Here is a 17,319-nt window from a genome sequence, read left to right on the forward strand (position 1 = left end):
CTTGATAGTATCCTTTACCCCGCCCTCCCCCCACTCCAGACTTCTTACCCCAGTGCTGCCCCACCAGCCTCTTCCTTAATGGTGTCCCAGCAAGCTTCGCGAAAGCCAGCTGCCCAGGATCCAGGCTGGGGACCCAGTGGCGCGCTATTTTGGGATCAAGCGGGGGCAGGTGAGAAGCCGTGGCCATTGTTCCCCTCCTTCTGAGGTCAGGACCACTGTGGCCAGAGGACAGTGGGCCCCAGGCCCTGCCAACCCCAGCCCTGCCTTCTCCTACAGGTTGTGAAGATCATCCGGCCCAGTGAGACAGCCGGCCGCTACATCACCTACCGCCTGGTACAGTAGCACACAGCAGGTGAGCCCCGCCTGCCCCGGCCAGCACACTGCTCTGCCAGGGTCCCAGCTCAGACCCCTGTCCCATTCTGAAAAGCAGGACTGTTGGGTAAGACACTACAGCCCCCAGCCTGCACTACCCAGTGCACCCACTTGCGAAAGGAGCAACTGACTCTTGCAGGTTGTCCTCTGACCTCCCGTGAGGGCAGGCTGTAACCCCATCACCAGGAGGTGGGCCAGCACCCTGGAGACTGCAGGAGGATTGCTGCAACTTCAAGTGAGTTTATGACTTCAAGAACTGGTCCGTCGCCGCTCTGGTAGCTTCTGGTATGAGAAACTCGTCTGAAAACAGGAAAGGAACCCGCGTAGGAGCCAGCAGATCTGCCCTTCCTCGTCACCAGCACCCTGCCTGCTGCTCTGTGGGGCCAAGGGTACCGGCCACAACCTCTTTGCCTTTTGACTAGAGGGTTCCCACCTGGCCAGTGCCTTGGGAATGTGGCCCTGGGCAGCCAGCACCACAGTCCTCCCTGTGCAATGTTGGTGCACTGGCTGTACCCCACACTGCCCTGTATAGAGTTCTCCATTCTGTAGGACTCTGTTCTGAGAACTAAAGACATTTTGAGGAGTTACATTCTCTTGGAAATCTGGTCAATTCAGGCTGAACTGCGCAGGATTGGTCCTGGGGGTGGGGGGTGGCCTCGGCTTGGGGATGCCATGTGGGCCCCTGTGGCCCCAGCCACTCCTCCATGAATCAGGTGAGACACAGGTCTGCTGCCTGAGTGTCAAGAACCCTGTCCACTATTACAGCTGATTGCGCAAGGCAGGCCTTGCTGTGGTGAAGCCCGGAAGGGGTTTCCGTGCTAGGCAACCTCCTTGCCCCTGGGCCACGCCCAGCCGTCTTCCTCCTTGATTTTTGAGACAGGGTCATACAATCAGGGTTCCAACTCACCAAGTAGTTGTGGTGACCCTAAAGTCCTGCTGGGGTGACAGATCCCCACTTCTCAGTACAGGCTGGCCTCAGTCTTGCTTGTGTCTGCCCCATGTCCTGGAGAGTCCCGCAGCACCTGGCTGCCAGCGGCTGCTCCCTACCGCGCAGTGCAGCTGTGCCCAGGTTCCCGTGTGACTGGCTGCACTGCCATCTCCAGGACTGTCCATCCCCCAGAGTCACTGATGGCTGTGGCCGTCAGACTAGCCTTCCTCTGGGGCAAATGCATTTCCTACCACTGTTCCACACTCATGAGGCAGGATATCCTTGGGGGGTTCTGCCACACTGCCCCCCTCCCTGTGGACACAGGGCCACTGCCCCTGGCTGCTGAAATAGAATGTCTGTTAATGCGTGGAGTGGCTTCGTTTTGAGACAAGGTCTCCTTGTGTCTGCAACCAGGCTGCCCTGAGACTGAGTGCCCTGCCCCAGCCTTCTGTGCTGAGGTGACCGGTGTGCAGCGCCACAGGTGGCTTGACGATTTGTTTACCTATACTTCTGGTGGGGTGTGTGCCTGTGTGCGTGTGCCCCACATGTGGAGGACAGGATGACAGCCCAGGCTAGCCGACCAGAAGGCTTCCTGGGTGTCTTCCTGTTTCCACTACCCATCTTGCCTGTAGGAGACTGGGATTAGATGTTCTGTATGCGTGTTTTGGAGGTCACAGCCAAGGTACTTTCTCACTGTGGGCCAGGCTAGCTGGGAACTCAGAGATCCAGCTGCCTCTGCCTCCCAGGGGTGTGTGTTTCTATGAATGTGGTTGGCTGGCGGACCAGAGGCGCATATCCCTGGGAACTGAAGTTACAGATGGTTGTGGGTGCTGGTAACCAAACCTGGGTCTTGTAGAAGAGCTGCCAGTGCTTTTAACCTCTGGACCACCTGCCTTGCTTCACACACACACCTCAGTGGTGTCTGTGACCAGAGTGGGATGCTCTGCAGGACAGACCTAAGATGCTGCTGATGCTGACTCCTAGTCCTGCCTTCGGGCCTGTGGCGCCCCAGACACAGAGGATGGGATGTTTTCCTGAGTCACACGAAGGCTCCCCCCTCCCCTCGCTAGAGCAGTGGCTCTCAGTGGTCGCACAGTAGACATCCTGCAGATCAGATTAGTTATGAAGTAGCAACTGAGTAATCTTATGGTGGGGTCATCACAGTGTGAGGAACTGGAAAGAAGGGTCAGAGCAATGGGAAGGTTGGGAAACCCTGTCCAACCTGGGAGGGTGTGGGAGTCTCACTCCCAGAGGCCTCTTCAGATCCCTGTTGACAGGATTTGGAAAGGTAGGGACATGGATAGGAAGTGTCCATCCCAATGAACAGAGCTTCGGTGTGGGCAGGTAGGAATTCCTGGAGATGGAAGGCTCCCACGGCTCTGTGGCCGCCATAGCGGAGCCTGGAGCACACCTTGCCTAGTCCTCTTTCATGTGTCACTCAGTGGACCGGACGGGGTGTGCTTGGTGGTGTGCACTCATCCAGCATTGGGGAGCCCTGGGTTCACGCCCAGCACCACGCAGTCTGCGCTCCTAGCTGTCCCAGCACAGTGGCCTTTTCATAATCTAGTGTCTGAAATGGGCTTCTGAGCCACTTGGCAAAGTCAATCAGGATGGGGTGTGGCTCGTTTTAGTGTGGGGGAGGGCTCCTCTCACCCTCAAGGTGGGATGTGGCGGGGGTGTCAACTGTAATCCCAGCACCGGGGAGGACTCTGCATTTCAGGCCAACGGAGATACTTAGTGAGACCCTGCCTCAAAACAAAAACAAAACCAAGTGACGCTTTTATCGAGGTCAACAAAGGCATACACACACCACTAGCCAGTCTTCGTTCCTCTCTCAAAGAACTGACGTCAGACTCCCTTGATTTGATGTCTTGTTTACCAAGAACAGGGCCGCCCCGGAGCGCTCACCCCAACCGGCTCCAGACACCCTGCCCTCAGTATCTTATCTGTGCCTGTGGTTTGTTGATATGGCCGGTCCCCTCATGAGGAAGCCCTCCCCCAGGTCCCGCCCATCAGGAAGGAAGGCCCTGTCCCCTCTGGTTGGTATCGGTGGCAGAGAATTGCATGGACTTCCATGACTGGAATGATAAGATGGCCTCTGCTGCTCAGTGTCGCTGTGGCTAAGGAAGACCTTGAACTCCTGATCCTCCTGCCTCCCCTGTGCTGACGACAGGTGTGTGACACCCCCAGTTTATGAGGGGCAGGGGGTGAGTCCATGTCCCAGGGCCACCACCGTGCTACTCCCAGGCTGAAGCTCCAGAGGAGAGGAATCCTTTCCCAGAACTGCAAAGATACAGTTAAAATGTGGTGTGTAGCAAGAACCAACACCTGATGTGGTTGGCGCATGCCTTTGGCCCTGGCATTGGGAGGCAGAGGCAAGAGGATCTCTGAGTTTGAGGCCAGCCTGGTTTACAGAAAAACCCTATGGTATAGGGGGCAGGGGAACAAGTGAAATAAGATGCAGCCGGCTGTGGTGGCACAAGCCTTTAATCCTAGTGGGTAGGAAGTGGGCAGATCCCTGTGAGTTCTAAGCCAACCTGTTTACATGGGGAGCTCCAGAACAGCCAGGGCTACAAAGCAAGACCCCATCTGAGAAACAAAATGATATCACACCGGTCCAGCGGCTCGGATGGTTAAGAACTTTATTTCAAGCAAAATGGGGGTGCATGTGAAAAACGAAACTACTGCATCTGGGGAGAGGCCCACTGTACCCTCAGCGCCTCGCTATCCGAGCTCAGCTTTCTGCAAGAATCCCAACACCAGAGCTGCCCCAGCTCCGCACACAGAAGCCACGCCTGCACCACTACACGGTGTCCTGAGTGGGCGCCCATCCAGAAAGACCAAGAAGGGTGTGGCTTGCACCCTGGGCTGATGGGGACCACAGGAGCGATGAGGGGACTGTGGGAATCCAGCTGCTGCATCTGCACAGGCTCACTCCATCTGGGACCAATGCCCAGCCGAATCAGCCACACCTGACAGTGCCAGGGTACCAGAGCGCCCTGAAGTTCCTTTCTCAGTGTTCTGAGAAACCAGTCCTCCCAGTCAAGGGGCCTTAGTCTCCCTTACAGTGGTTGGCAGTGGCTGACGGTCGCCACCATCACAACCCAGTTCAGACAAATTGTGGCCGCCGGTCCCCACTGATACCACATGTAATCTGCCCCCCTCGGAGCCGCATGGCGGGCAGAGGGACCTGTGCTGTGTTGTTGGACTGGTTGGTGTTGAAGGCACACAGCCGCTGGCCTGGGTCTCCATCCTCACCCTCCAGTTGCTCCTCACTGCCACTGCGGCTCTGGGGACCTTCCTCTAGACCTGCCTCAACCTCCGGCTGCTCCAAGAAACTGAGGCGGTGCAGGGCGCTGGCATCTGAGGATGACAGTGGGTCAGAGGCCTCTTCCAGCTCCGAGTCTGAGTCATTGGACGCCATTCGGGATTCTGTGGCCGAGAAAAAGGGATGCAGAGAGAGGGATGAGGAGAAACAGATAAAAACACAGACGACAGACCAAAAAACAGAGCAGAACCCAAAAGACACAGTGGACAGAAATGTCTGTTACCAAAGCTCAGCCACTTTGGACTCCAACACCATCCCAGCCTGCTTTCCCTCACTGGCCCTCCCTGGGGTAGGTGGTCACCAACACAGTAAAGAAAAAGTCAGTTTATGGACAAGATGTCACCACACTGACATAGCCTAAGCTGTCTGCCCGCACCCACTAGTCAGGGCCTGCGGGTCCCTCTGCCACACTCACCTCGGCCTCCATCCTCAGCCTCCTGCAGGGGGAAGACAAGGCCCTCAGCAGTCTCCAGTTGGGCACACTGGGTGGATGCCCCCTCCTGAATTGTGGGAAGGTGTTAGGGGTGGGCTGGCTCTAGCATGCCCCACGCCCATTTCCATCCTGCCAACCAACCTCCCTCCCTCCGTCCCTCCCTCCCCCCTTCCTTCCTTCTCTGTAGCTTTGGGGCCTGTCCCAGAACTAGCTCTTGTAGACCAGGCTATCTTTGGAGATCCGCCTGCCTCTGCCTCCAGAGTGCTGGATTAAAGGCATGCGCTACCATCGCCTGGTTTAGATTTTTAAATTTTTGAGATAAGGTCTCACTATATATCCATGGCTGGTCTGGAGCTCACAGAGATCTGCCTGCCTCGCCTCTCCAATGCTGGGATTAAAGATGCTTTTGTTTTTCAGATACAGGTACATAAGGTTCTCATGTAGCCCAGGCTAGTTTCAGACTTGTTCTGTGGCTGAGGATGGCCTTGAAACTCCTGGACCTTCCTCCACCTCTGAGTGCTGGGATGAGAGACCCACAAAGCAGCCTGGCTTCCTGGTGCTGGGGGTGGACCCAGGGGTTCCTGCAGGCTAGGCTGGTGGTCTACTACTGACCTGTACCCAGAACCCCCATCTTGTCGGGTGTCTCCACCCATAGTTTTCTTTACCTGGCCGCCAGGTACCTCCTCTGGCTCCTCCTCAAAGACCAGGCCATAGTGGACAATCAGAGTCTCAATGACACGGGCCTGGTGCGGGTAGTCTACCAGGGAGGAGAGGGACACGGTGGCTTCCGTGGGCCGTGGCCGCAGCAGCGTGGGCCCGAAAACGATGCCCAGGTTCCCAGGGGTCATCTTATTGTCCTGCTCCACTTCCACGATCCTGGAGTGGGAGCAGTCAGGGATGGATGCGAGTGGGTGTCTCCAGGGACCCCCAGCCAGCTCTGCTCCCTGCCGGGGACCTCACCTTCGTAGGTGCCTCAGCAGGTACAACAGTGTGGCCCGGTTTTCCGCAGGCAAGTCCCGCATGAGCTCACGCAGGCGGCCAACCATGGCTAAGGCTGCAGCGTCACTCTCAGACCCGTCCTGCCGCCCCCGGCTCGCAGCCTTGGCCTCAGCCTCTGCCTTTAGGCTCTCCTTGGCTAGCCCCACCAGCTCGTGGTAAAAGCGAAAAGAGATGAGGGGCTCCGGCAGCTACAGGATGACACATTCAGATAGAGGTCACAGGCCTGGCCTAGCAAGGGTGAGTACCTGACGCGGCCAGGCCCCTGCCAGGCTCTGGGCAAGCCCCGAAATTAGTGCCCACCCACTATGGCCTTAAGGCCTTGCCCCCGCCTCAGACCACGCCTAATAGATCAAGCCTGACTCAGCCCCGCCTCTACCAGCTCAGACCCTGATTCGGGCACCTGCCTAGATGACCACGCCCATCACACTAGGGGCCCACCCACCGCAGTATCTGAGTCCACCCCAACCCTGTCTCAGCCCTCCCACATAGCCACACCCTCCGGCACAAGGCCGAGATGCTGCTAGGCCCCCGTGGATGCTGGCCTTCCATAGCCACACCACCCCTCTTGCCACATCTATTAGCACGGGCTGTGACCCTCTCCCACCTGCGATACCACCCCAAACCACCACCTCAAACTCACACTTGGGGCCCCTCCCCTGCAGCCCCTGACTTCCCTCAGGTCCTTGCTCCACCTTGGCCACGCCCCTCCTCTACCACAGACCACGCCCCCAGTTTCCCTCACCTGCCGCAGGTACAGCTTTAGGACGTTGCTGATGTCGTGGGGTGAGGCCTGAGAGATCTCCACCAGCTCTTTGCCATTCTCAAAGGCCTGGCACAGCTTCTCCACGCGCGTTTTCACGCCATTGACCCGATAGATCCCCTGGGGAGCCGACAGTCACTCTCAAGCAGGCCTTGCACCAGATCCCTGTCCCCCTTCCCGTGTTAGAGCCTCACCTTGGTGTGCAGGGCCCTCCGTTCAATCTCACAGACACATTTTTTGACAATGAAGGGGACGCCATCAGGGGTGCTGCGGGCGGCATGGCTGAAGTCCTGTCCAAACAGCTGCAGGCGGCCCTGAAGCTTCTTGTGGCCACACTGGATGGCTAGAGTCTCCAAACACTTTTTGTGACAAGCCAGACAGCACTGGAGGACAGCAAAATGTGGCTCTTCCAGACGCCCATTGTAAAGGCCAGGCCCCACTTCCAGCCTCCTTCCGAAACCCTAGCGCCTCTGCACTGGACAAGCCCTCTGCCTGGAGGTGTCTCATCGGACTAAAACCTCCCCAGCCCTCAGCGGTCCATTTTGATCTTTCTGAGGCAGGGTCTCATGTAGCCCAGGCTGGCTCCGGACTTGTTATAAAGGATGGACCTTGAACTCCGCCTCCTACGACCTCGTCCCCGGAGCTGGGGAGACTGACGGGGTGCACCACCAACGCCTACTCTTTGTGAAACCGAGGATGGAGCCCAGAGCTGCGTGCATGCCAGCCCCCATCCTCACGACACCCCGGCCCAGGGCTCCAGGTCCCCACACACCTCCTCACACTCAGCTCCCTGGAAGTACACGTAGCTATTGCACTCTCTGCACTTGGCCGGTGTGCGCAGCTTCCGAAGTCGGTGTGTGCGAGCCGCCTTGGACAGTCCCACGTGGCGGAAGGGCCCACTGGGCATGGCCACAGGTAACTCAGGGTCCATACCATTGAGGTCAGCTGTGGACAGGAGGAAAGGCCAGCTGGATAAATCATGTTCATGCGCCTCCCACTGTTGCGGTCCCTTTGGGTGTCCCTCACCTGAATCAAAGGCTGAGACCACCAAGCCAGCTTCCTGATCCACCAGCTCCTCACTGGATGACATGGTCCCACTGGACGATGTGCGATCAAACTTCTTCAAGTCCCCTAATGGGAAACGGTGTTAGACAGTAGAACCAGGCTGGCCTGGCCAGGGACTCCCCTACATGACATGCACTCAGGCACCTCTTTACCTGAGCTGGCGTCCAGGCCAACTTCAGGGTCTGAGATAGAGATAGGCCAGGATTTGTGGACCTGGTGACCACGTCCAGCTGAGGAAGGAAAGAGGGATGAGGAAAGACTGTCTCCACTTGGGGAAGCGGGGCCATCTGAACGCAGCGTCTGCTCTGTGCACCTGTGTACACTCACCCCTGTGGTCCTTGCTGGGAGCCCCCTCAGATGCGCCACCTTCCTCGGGGGGACTGCCTGCAGCTTCCGGTCCTGTAGCATCCTCAGGGTTGAAGCTGCCCTTCCGTGTACGCATGATGGGGGACCTGGTGGGAGAGAGGTGTAAGAGGATCTCCCCCACCCAGAGCCATACCACCCACAGCCCACTGCAAGTGTGTGGCTGCACCCAGTGGCGGTACCAGGAATTGGCGGAGACATGAGGCTCAAAGTCGTAGCGCACATCGGGCTCCTCGCCTCGCTGCAATTGACGTACGTGCGACGCATACTGTTGTCCCGGGTCGTAGAGCTTACTGCTCTCGCAGAGCATCTGAAAGTGCACGGGCAGGGGAGCTGTCTGCATGTGCATCAGCTGGTAATAGGAGATGGTGGCCTGCGGGGAGCAGGGTGTGAAGTCAGAGGCTGTGGGCACTGCCCGTAGTCACGCCCATATCAGCAAGCCCCTCCCAAGCTCACTCCCCTCCCCCGTCTGAATGGCATTCCACTCCTCCTTCTGACCCCAAATCACACCATTGTACAGCACCTACCAGACCCTCCTCCAGCCCTCTAAGCCCCGCAGCTCATAAAGCTTTCCCTGTTGACCGCCCCAGCTACTAAAGCACACCCTTCAAAGGACTAACCAGGCCAGCCCCCTGCACTCTGACCCTCCAAGTCCGGCCCCCTGGCCCAGGACACCTTCCATGGCCACCCTAACCTGGCTGAGACCCTGCTGTACTTGTAACAGGCAGATATGTCCTAGCCGTGACCCCGAGACGCGCCCCACCCCAACCACCCCACTAGAATCCATACACGCACCAAACACAGCCCACAGCCACCTCTCCAAGCTCAGCCTGCCCAGTGCCTGCCACACACCGACTTTATGGTCTGATCACTCTGCCTGATGACCTCCTGGATCTGTCGCAGCGCTGTCACCTTTGTGTCCTCGAGCTCCTGTTTCTGTGTCTTTGCGTCCGCCACGCAAGTGCGATAAGTGGCCATTGCCTCCTCGGCCTGAGGGGGCGAAGGGCAGTGAGGGTTTTGACACAGAAGAGACCCGCATGATGGGCACAACTGTCTCCACAGGAACTAGGGAGGCTGGCGGACAGCCAGGGAAATTTAGAGAAACTGTCTCTAGATACATTTTAAGAGAACCAAGGACGTGGCTCATGAGGGAAGCCCCTGCCTAGAATCCCCAGTGAGGGGCTGGGGGCGTGGTCAGGGTGAAGCCCCGCCTGGAATCCCCAGTGAGGGGCTGGGGGCGTGGTCAGGGTGGAGCCCCGCCTGGAATCTCCAGTGAGGGGCTGGGGGCGTTGTTCAGAGCTCTTGCAGGTAAAGGCCCAGAGGTTCATTCTCAGTACAGTTAAAAATTAATAAAGAAATAGTAAGAAGGAGCTGGCATAGGTGGTGGGAAGGACAGAGGACCGGAGGTGGCAACTGCGCAGGTCCCGGGAGGCACCTCCTCCAGGTCTTGTCTTCTAGGCCCCTCCTGCTAATGCACCTTGTTTTTGGCCTCCTCCTCCAGCCGCCGCCTCTTGTCCAGGGCCTTGGAGGCTGCAGTCCCCGCTCCTGGGCCTGTGCCCTGTTGCTCCTCCTCGGCTTTGGCCACCTGGAGCCGGGCTTTGTCGTGGTCTTCGCAGCGTTGTTTGTAGCCCTGCTTGGCCTTGCGCAGGTTGGCCTCTGCCTCTTGCTGCAAGAGAAAAGAGAGGCTCCAGCCTGTGCAGCCTTTGCCCCTCCTCACCAGCAAGGACCCCACATTCCCACCCAAACAGCAGGGGACCTTGACTGGGGACACTTGGGAGGGTGTGTGCCGTGGGATCACACAGGGAATCCGAGGCACGACTTGGAGCTGAACAGAAACACAAACTGAGTCATCTCCTGGCTCCCCATGCCAGGTCTCAGAAGGTTTCACTTCTGTCTTCCGGATGAAAACAGAGCCGCCCAGGCAGGAAGCCAAGCACCCTGGGGTGGCCGGACACACTGAGTCAGAAACTAACGGGTCTGGGTGGGGGAAGCCCGCACCCCACAGCTGAAAGACAGAAACCTAAACACGAAGGCCAGGGCTCCAGCTGAGACTCAGCTTCTCAGAGGCAGAGCTCAAACTCAGCCTGGGTTATAAACCTCAAGCCTGGCGGCAGTGGCGCAGCCTTTAATCCCAGCACTCGGGAGGCAGAGGCAGGTGGATCTCTGTGAGTTCAAGGCCAGCCTGGTCTACAGAGCGAGTTCCAGGACAGCCAAGGAAAACAACACAGAGAAACCCTGACTCAAAAAACTAAACAAATGAAAAAAGTCTCCTTCCCCAGGGGTGACATATCAGATATTCACATCGAGATTCATAACAACAGCAAAATCACAGTGATGAAATCACAAAAATTCTTTTTGGTTGTGAGCTGAGAACCACTGGTTTAACAGGTAAAGAAAGGCACTTGCCCCCACGATGAAGGACCTGAATCTCTGGGTCCGTAGGGTGGAAGGAGAGAACTGATGCCCACAAGTTGTTCTCTGACCTCCAGATCTGTGCTGTGGCATCTCCACCCTCACCAAATAAATTAAATAAAAAATAATAAAAAGAAATTAAAATCTGATTCCCTTTGAGAGAGAGAGAGAGTCTTTACACAGCTCTAGCTGTTCTGCACTCACTCTGTAAACCAGGTTAGTCTCGAACTCACAGAGATCCACCTGCCTCTGACTCCTGGGTGCTGGGATTAAAGGCGTGTGCCCCTCCCCCCCTTGTATCTTTGATTCAGTTCGGTTATCAGGCTACAGAGCCCCTGGGATCCTCCCATCCTGCTGCCCCAGGGCTGGGTTTCACTCAGGCGCACTGCCATGCCTGGCTTTTATGTGAGTGCTGGCCGCATGGGGTCCCCATGTTTCTCCACAAGTCATCTCCCCAGCCACCTTCGTGCCTTTAAATCACCCCAAAGAAAAATGGAACCCATGTGCACAGACATGGAGTGTGCCTCAGTTTCCCTCCTCTGCTGAGCGCAGGGGACATGCCCCGTAGCACGGGTGCTCTGGTTGTAAACCCACCCCTGGGCCCCTACCAGCTTCCTCTGTGCGCGGTGCCAAGATTCTTTGATCTCCTTCCTGCGTCTCTCATGCTCCAACCGCCTCAGCGTTAGGGGCTAAGAGGGACAGGAACCATGAGCGCTGGGCCGTGGGTGGCATTCCTGCCCAGTAGCCCACCTCACTGGGGCTCAGCCCACCTGCATGAAGGTCTGGGTCTGCAGTGTGCCCACGGCCTGCACCATGCCATGACCAAACTCCAGATCCTGCTCCAGGGCCAGTGCGTAGATGGACAAGAGGGGCATGTGGGGCTGAAGGGCGAGAGGGCGGGTCACCAGGCCGGCATGCAACCCAACAGAAATCTTCAGAAGCAGTAGGAGGGAGCAGCCAGGGCCGTCGAACTCCTACACATCCTTCAAATACCCCTTCCCCACCTGCTTAGCCCAACCTACCTCATGAGTGACGCTCTGTCTGCAGCTGTGGACAATCTTCTGTAGACCTTTGGCAAACTCCATCTCTGCCAGGGATGGGGGTGCAGAATGAGGCTTCGGAAATGACCTCCCCAGATCCCCCACAACCCTGTCCTGGTATCTCCTCGCTCCTCACCCAGAGTGGTCCGCTTGTCCAGGTAGCCGATGAGGTCTTTCATGTACTTGGCCATGTCTTTGGCGTACTGTAGGGCGGCGTCCACGCCCCCCTCGCAGCGCTGCAGAAGGATGTCCACCTCCTTAGGGGGCAGGCAGCCTATGAGGGGACAGTGCTCAGTCCCGATGGCCACCACCTCTGTCCTTGCGGCCCCCACACCCCAGAGGCACTCACCCTCCTCAGTTTCCTCCACACTGGGCGGGGACCCCTCGCTGCCGGGTGCGTAAAGGTTCTCCATGGACTGCGTGAGGAAGAACACCCCTGTTCCAGGACGCGGAGCCTCTGCCCCGCCTCTTCTTTGCCGACACCCTCTATGGCTCCCCATGTGGGCTGCCCTCCGCTTACCTGGCTGGGGTCCCCGGGGGGCACGGCCAGAAGGGTACTGCTATCCACTTCACCCAAAAGGAACTCAGAGACACTGCAGGGTGAGATGTGGGTGTCGTTTCAGAGGTTCACGAGCTCTACTCCCCGACCCCACTGTGCCCCCACGGTCCCGGGCTCACGTGCAGCTGAAGGACACAGCGATGGTCTCCAGGGCCTTCTCAAACTCCCGTTTATCTGCTTCGTTGTTGCTCTCGTAATGAAAAGCTGAGGGGCGGAGAGGAGGTACGAGGGCTTGGTCAAATCCCTATGCACCCTGCAAAACCCAGCTACAGATACCCCCCCCCCTCCTGTAAGCCTTTCCCTGGCTGACCTTTGACCTTGGCAATGAGCGTGCCGGCAGCTGTGAGCGTCTCCACGGTGTTCAGGAGTGGGTATCTGGAGATGACCTGGCGCATCACGCGCAGGGCTTCGCCTAGGCACTCATGGGCCAGGGGCCGGCGGGCCTCAAGGAGGTCTGCAGGGTAGAGTGAGCATGGCTAAGAAGGAAGGGACTGGCTCCAGTCTTCCCAGAGGTGAGGTGAGGAAACTGAGGCAGAGGTTTCCCCAAGCAACTGTTAATTTCACCCTCTCCCAGCGTTCCAACCAGAGGGAGGTAGTGTCACCTCCCCGTTCTTTCTGCAGACTTGGAAGGCGAGGCGCAAAGAGTGAAAGACAGGCTGCTGGCGATGGCGCACACCTTTAATCCCAGAACTCAGGAGGCAAAGGCAGGCAGATCTCTGTGAGTTCGAGGCCAGCCTGGTCTACAGAGTGAGTTCGAGGACAGCCACGGCTACAAGAGAAACCCTGTCTCCAAAAACCAAACCAAACCAAAGAGCAAAAGCCATTTGCTAATGGTCACACGGCTCTCCCTGTGTCACAGCCCTAGAAGGACCCTGCCTGGGATGACAAGCCCATGACACCTCAGTCCTCTGGCCTCCATCCTCAAAAGTCCCAAATCGGAAGGTGGGGTTTTCCGCCGCACAGTACGAGCAAGCACAAGCCCTTGGCAAGATGACAGGGCACTGAGGACAGGAGACCCTCCAGACAGAACCTGGAAACGCTCCCTGGTTTTTTGCAGCACCAGGCCCCGCGGAATGCCACCCTGGAGGCGATGCCCTCCACATTTTTTGTGGCCAGAATGGGAGGCGGAGGACTGGGAAGCTGCGCTGCCTCCTGGGACATTCCAGGCAGGCACCCACGAACCCCTTTGGGTCGCCGGGGTCCCTGCAGCTCCACGCATGAGCCTCCTTTGAAGCGTGATGACATCCGGGATGCAGCCGAGAGGAGCGCGGAGTCCCTGGCCACCCCTGGGGGCTGTGCAAAGGCCTTGAGCACGCACGTGTGCGTGCGTGTGCGCTTCCGGCCCTGGGTAGGGCGACCCACACCTTGCACTGTCCTCTCCCCTTGGGACCCCGTCTGGCAGCGCTGGGGGCCGTGGTCCAGCACCGGGTGCAACATCCCACAGACACACATGCTCAGGGATGCAGGAAAGGACGGAAGCTAGTGCGTGGCCCGGGAACCCGAGTCCTGAGCGTCTGGGGTCTTCAGACCGCTGGCCAACAGCCAAACCGGCTTAAGCCGGTCGTCAGGCCCCGCCTCCTTCTGGGAACAGTCCCACCCCCTATGCTCCTTAGGCCCGCGCAAGGCCTAACCACGGAGGAGGAATTTGGCTGGCTGGAAATAAGTGTGGGGTTTGCGGGGAAACTGAGGCTCAGAGTTGGAAATCCAGTTCAAGAGAAGGCTCCAGAGAAAGGGCCTCGCGGTGGCTTGTGTCCACCCCCCAGTTGCTGTCTCAAATGCACCTTGACTATCTGGGGGTTGTGTTCCTGTCCTGTTTAGAAAAACCCAGCCCCAGAGGTTTTAAGGCTTGGTGTCACAGCCAGCCGGTGACCCCGCGCTCCAGGCCAACATCCAAGGATGCTTGGGTGCGGAAAGGCCAGTAGATTAGGGCTTCCCCAGAAAAGCAGACTCAGCCCCCTCTCCGGAGACCGGCTGCTCCCATCCTCTCTGGGAGCCGCCTTGAAAGCCCCCCCCCCCCATAAGGCGGGGCCCAGGTCTCCATCTCCCTGTGTCTGTGCGGTGGGGAGGTTGAGGGGGAGTGGGGTTGGGCGCTGACGTGTGGTTTCCGGGGAGCAGCTAGTGGGGGCGCTGAGGCTGGTGCCTGACCCATCTCTCTGGGCTGCTGGAGACAAACAGGAAGGAGGTGAAAATAACTCTGGAGGAAACGGAGCCGTCAGCAACCGCGTGCAGGAGAAAACGGAACCTTATGCCTTGGGCCACTCACTCCCAGTGAGTCCTCTGTCCTCTGCCTTAACACCTTCCAAGTTCCCCCAGCGCCCACAACATTGCACCCAAGGTCCTTCAGCCTCCGCAGCAGCCTAAGGCATTCCCCCCACCTCCGTAGGTCCTACAGATCCCTCAGAACCGAGTCGATGCGAACACCTCTTCCCTGCAACCTATTCGAAGCCTCCGCGTGGCCCTCCCTTTCCTTTTTTCTTTCTTTTTCATCTTTTTCTTTTTTCTTTTTTTATTCTGTTCTTTTCTTTTCTTTCTCCCTCCCCCCTTTTGAGACAGGGTCTCACTGTGTAATTCTGGCTGACATGAAACTCATAGAGATCTCCTGCCTCGGCGCTGGGATGCAAAGCTTGCCCATCTCCTGTTTAAGCTGTGCCAGCCAGGAATTCTCACCATCTCGCAGCACAAACTCCTTGAGTTTCTCCAAGCCCTCAGCAAAGCGGGCCACATCAGCCAACAGGGTTGAGATGTCTTCTACACCATCAGGGAAAGGTCCCTCACTGGGTGGCTCTCCGGGGCTGGCAGCAGACAGGGGGCTTCGGTATCCCCGGCCCAGAGTCCAGGTGGCAGCCCCTGAGAGTGGGAAGCCAGCGGCACTGGCATGACGGCTCAGGCTGGTGGGTCTTTTGAGTGTGCCTGTGGCCTTGGCCCCCGTAGACAGGGATGTGGCTGGTGGCTCCAGACCGGAAGCCTCTGGACCTTCCCTCTTGGACAGTTCCTGGGAGGGTATAGGGGAGAAGAATCAAGGGGGAGTCTTTTTTTTTTCTTTTTTGTTTTTGTTTTTCGAGACAGGGTTTTTCTGTCTATCCCTAGCTGTCCTGGAACTAGCTCTTGTAGACCAGGCTGGCCTTGAACTCACAGAGATCCGCCTGCCTCTGTCTCCCGAGTGCTGGGATTAAAAGTGTGGGCCACCACCGCCCAGCTCCAAGGGAGATTCTTTATCCTGGACACTGCCTCAGTTTCCCCAGAACTTACTCGTGGTGTCAGAGGTCAGGGGGCAGAAATTTGAAAGCTTCCCCCCCTACACCTGTTACCCAACATCCTCCTCTTTTCAGCTTTCACAAACAACCGTCTCTACCCAAACCACAGCCTGGGGCGGGGCCTGTGTAGGCACAGGAGGGAGGGGCACCCCACTTCCTGGTGGGGGTGGGGAGGGCCCTCGTGGGTCTCCTGCCTTCTAGCCACCCCAGACTTCTCCATGCGTGTCCACTCTCCAGAAGTGGCTAACTCCTGAGACCTGGATCAGGAGTTATCAGGCCCTTGCATCCCTGCACACCCCCAGACCCGGTAGAGAGACCCCTAAACTTTGCAAACACCCAACAGCTCAGCAGGCATATTCAAGTCCTGAAGAAACTCAGAGACCCCCTAAATCTGCCCTGCACACCTGTACCCCAATCCCACACCCTTTTCCCCATTGGCTTCCAGGACCCTTAAATTGCTTCAACTCCAACTTCCAGAGAATCAAACACGTCCGTGGGCTCCAGTACCCGCTCTGCCCACTGCCCAGAGTCATTCCTGGTAAAGACGGGTGGCTCGGTGGCCACCAAAGGCCACTCCTACCGTCAAGCGGACTCCCAGGTTCAGGCCTCGTCGCGCCGCCTGCCATCCTGCCTGCTGGGGACTGTAGCTTGTGCGGGTTCCCCACCGGGGGCCCAGCATGATGCCGTAATCGCACCTTGTGCCTAGCAGTGGCCACGGGCTGTGGGTGTCATCCCGAGTCCCCGCCCGTCCTGGGCTCCACTCACCCCTGAGGAAGACTGTGGGTTGGGGCTCCCCGCGCGGTTCTTTTTGGAAATAGAGGGGGTTTTCATAAGTTCTCGCTTCTTCCTAGAGAACATGGTGGAGCCAGTCCCGTGGCCTCAGGTATGGGCAGCAGGTCTGGGCCTCTCAACCCTGCAGTTCCTGAGGCTGGCCGGCTCTGGACCACATTGCTCAGGGCCACCCCCTCCCCAGCTGTCAGACCCACGTGACGGGCCTGGCCCTCATTGGTGCGCAAGTCCCCAACACAGGAAAAGGCCCCCCAGCAGAAGGAGGGGGGGAGGGAGGTGATACTGTAGACCCGCCCCCAGTGCGACTGTCCTGGGTGCTGGTTCTGAGAGGGCTCTCTGCACTGCGGCTCTGACACGGGCTCCCCACAGCGGGCATCTTCCCCTTGCAGCCATTGCTGGGATCATTGCTGGGACGCACTGTCCCAGAGGCTGTCAGGAAGAGCAGTCTCACACGCATAGCCACACACGGGGACACAGAAGAGGAGGAATGGGGGCTCACACAGATCCAGCAGACACCTCCTGCAGGTGACCCCCACTTCCTACAGCCTCCTGGAGACCACAGGACAGGAAGGTGCCCCGACTGGCTTCTACCCCTCTCATCCTACAGCCCGGAAGCCCCACTGCCCTGCAGGTCCCCCCTGGCTCCTGTTCTCACCCTGCCTTCCACATCCCAGTTTTGAGCCGCTCAGGGTGACTCCCGGAGGCCCATCTAGTTTAGACACCCCACCCCTTAACTATCCAGACCCCCACTGACCTCAGCCACACTGGGTGGCTCTCCAGGACACAGCCCAGGAAGGCCACAGCCCGCGGTGCCCAGTCCCGCTCTCCAAGCTCTGGTCCAACCGCAAACCCAGCCAAGGAGCCCCTTGAGGGTCCCATGCTTCCCCCCACTCATAGCTGGACGGCTGGGGTGGGGTTGGGAGTTGTCTCAGGATGAGGGCTGGCTGGCTGGCTCTGAGGTGGGTTTCTGGTCTGGCCAGAAAAGCTCCAGGGTCCTCTAAGCCATCTGGGAAATTC

At 58.2% G+C, this 17,319-nt stretch overlaps 2 protein-coding genes across 6 annotated transcripts in view; one reads left to right on the forward strand and one right to left on the reverse strand.

Moving 5' to 3' along the window:
* The window catches only part of Polr2e (RNA polymerase II, I and III subunit E), a 4,790-nt gene extending 3,831 nt beyond the window's left edge, over positions 1 to 959 (forward strand). For 2 of the 3 annotated variants that reach the window (XR_007588905.1, XM_050123535.1), the window contains exon 4: positions 512 to 959. The gene's annotated coding sequence lies outside the window, so the exon portion shown is untranslated. Of the gene's footprint in view, positions 1 to 10; positions 170 to 276; positions 353 to 511 lie in introns of those variants that run through there. The other variant, XR_007588906.1, reaches the window with a different exon arrangement.
* A 2,966-nt stretch (positions 960 to 3,925) lies between these two features.
* Positions 3,926 to 17,269, reverse strand: Arhgap45 (Rho GTPase activating protein 45). 3 transcript variants are annotated; one of them, XM_050123547.1, is made up of 23 exons: positions 17,057 to 17,269; positions 14,927 to 15,251; positions 12,570 to 12,713; positions 12,379 to 12,463; positions 12,221 to 12,293; positions 12,050 to 12,116; positions 11,837 to 11,974; positions 11,683 to 11,747; positions 11,431 to 11,541; positions 11,269 to 11,349; positions 9,726 to 9,914; positions 9,101 to 9,238; positions 8,431 to 8,621; positions 8,213 to 8,337; positions 8,038 to 8,115; positions 7,847 to 7,951; positions 7,593 to 7,765; positions 7,015 to 7,203; positions 6,803 to 6,940; positions 6,022 to 6,248; positions 5,727 to 5,937; positions 5,044 to 5,128; positions 3,926 to 4,732 (listed from the first exon to the last, which is right to left on the reverse strand). In XM_050123547.1, exons 1-23 carry the CDS (start codon positions 17,195 to 17,197, stop codon positions 4,410 to 4,412), a joined length of 3,402 nt encoding a protein of 1,133 aa, XP_049979504.1. In that variant the 5' UTR covers positions 17,198 to 17,269; the 3' UTR covers positions 3,926 to 4,409. The 3 variants fall into 3 exon arrangements, with proteins under 3 accessions (XP_049979504.1, XP_049979506.1, XP_049979505.1); XM_050123549.1 differs by lacking the exon at positions 17,057 to 17,269 and adding an exon at positions 16,279 to 16,561; XM_050123548.1 differs by lacking the exon at positions 17,057 to 17,269 and adding an exon at positions 16,094 to 16,256.
* Positions 17,270 to 17,319: the final 50 nt, after the last annotated feature.

The sequence above is a fragment of the Alexandromys fortis genome, unplaced genomic scaffold (genome assembly GCF_014885135.2).
Source record: "Alexandromys fortis isolate MF-2015 unplaced genomic scaffold, M_Fortis_MF-2015_v1.1 scaffold_221, whole genome shotgun sequence".
Classification (NCBI taxonomy): Eukaryota; Metazoa; Chordata; class Mammalia; order Rodentia; family Cricetidae; genus Alexandromys; species Alexandromys fortis.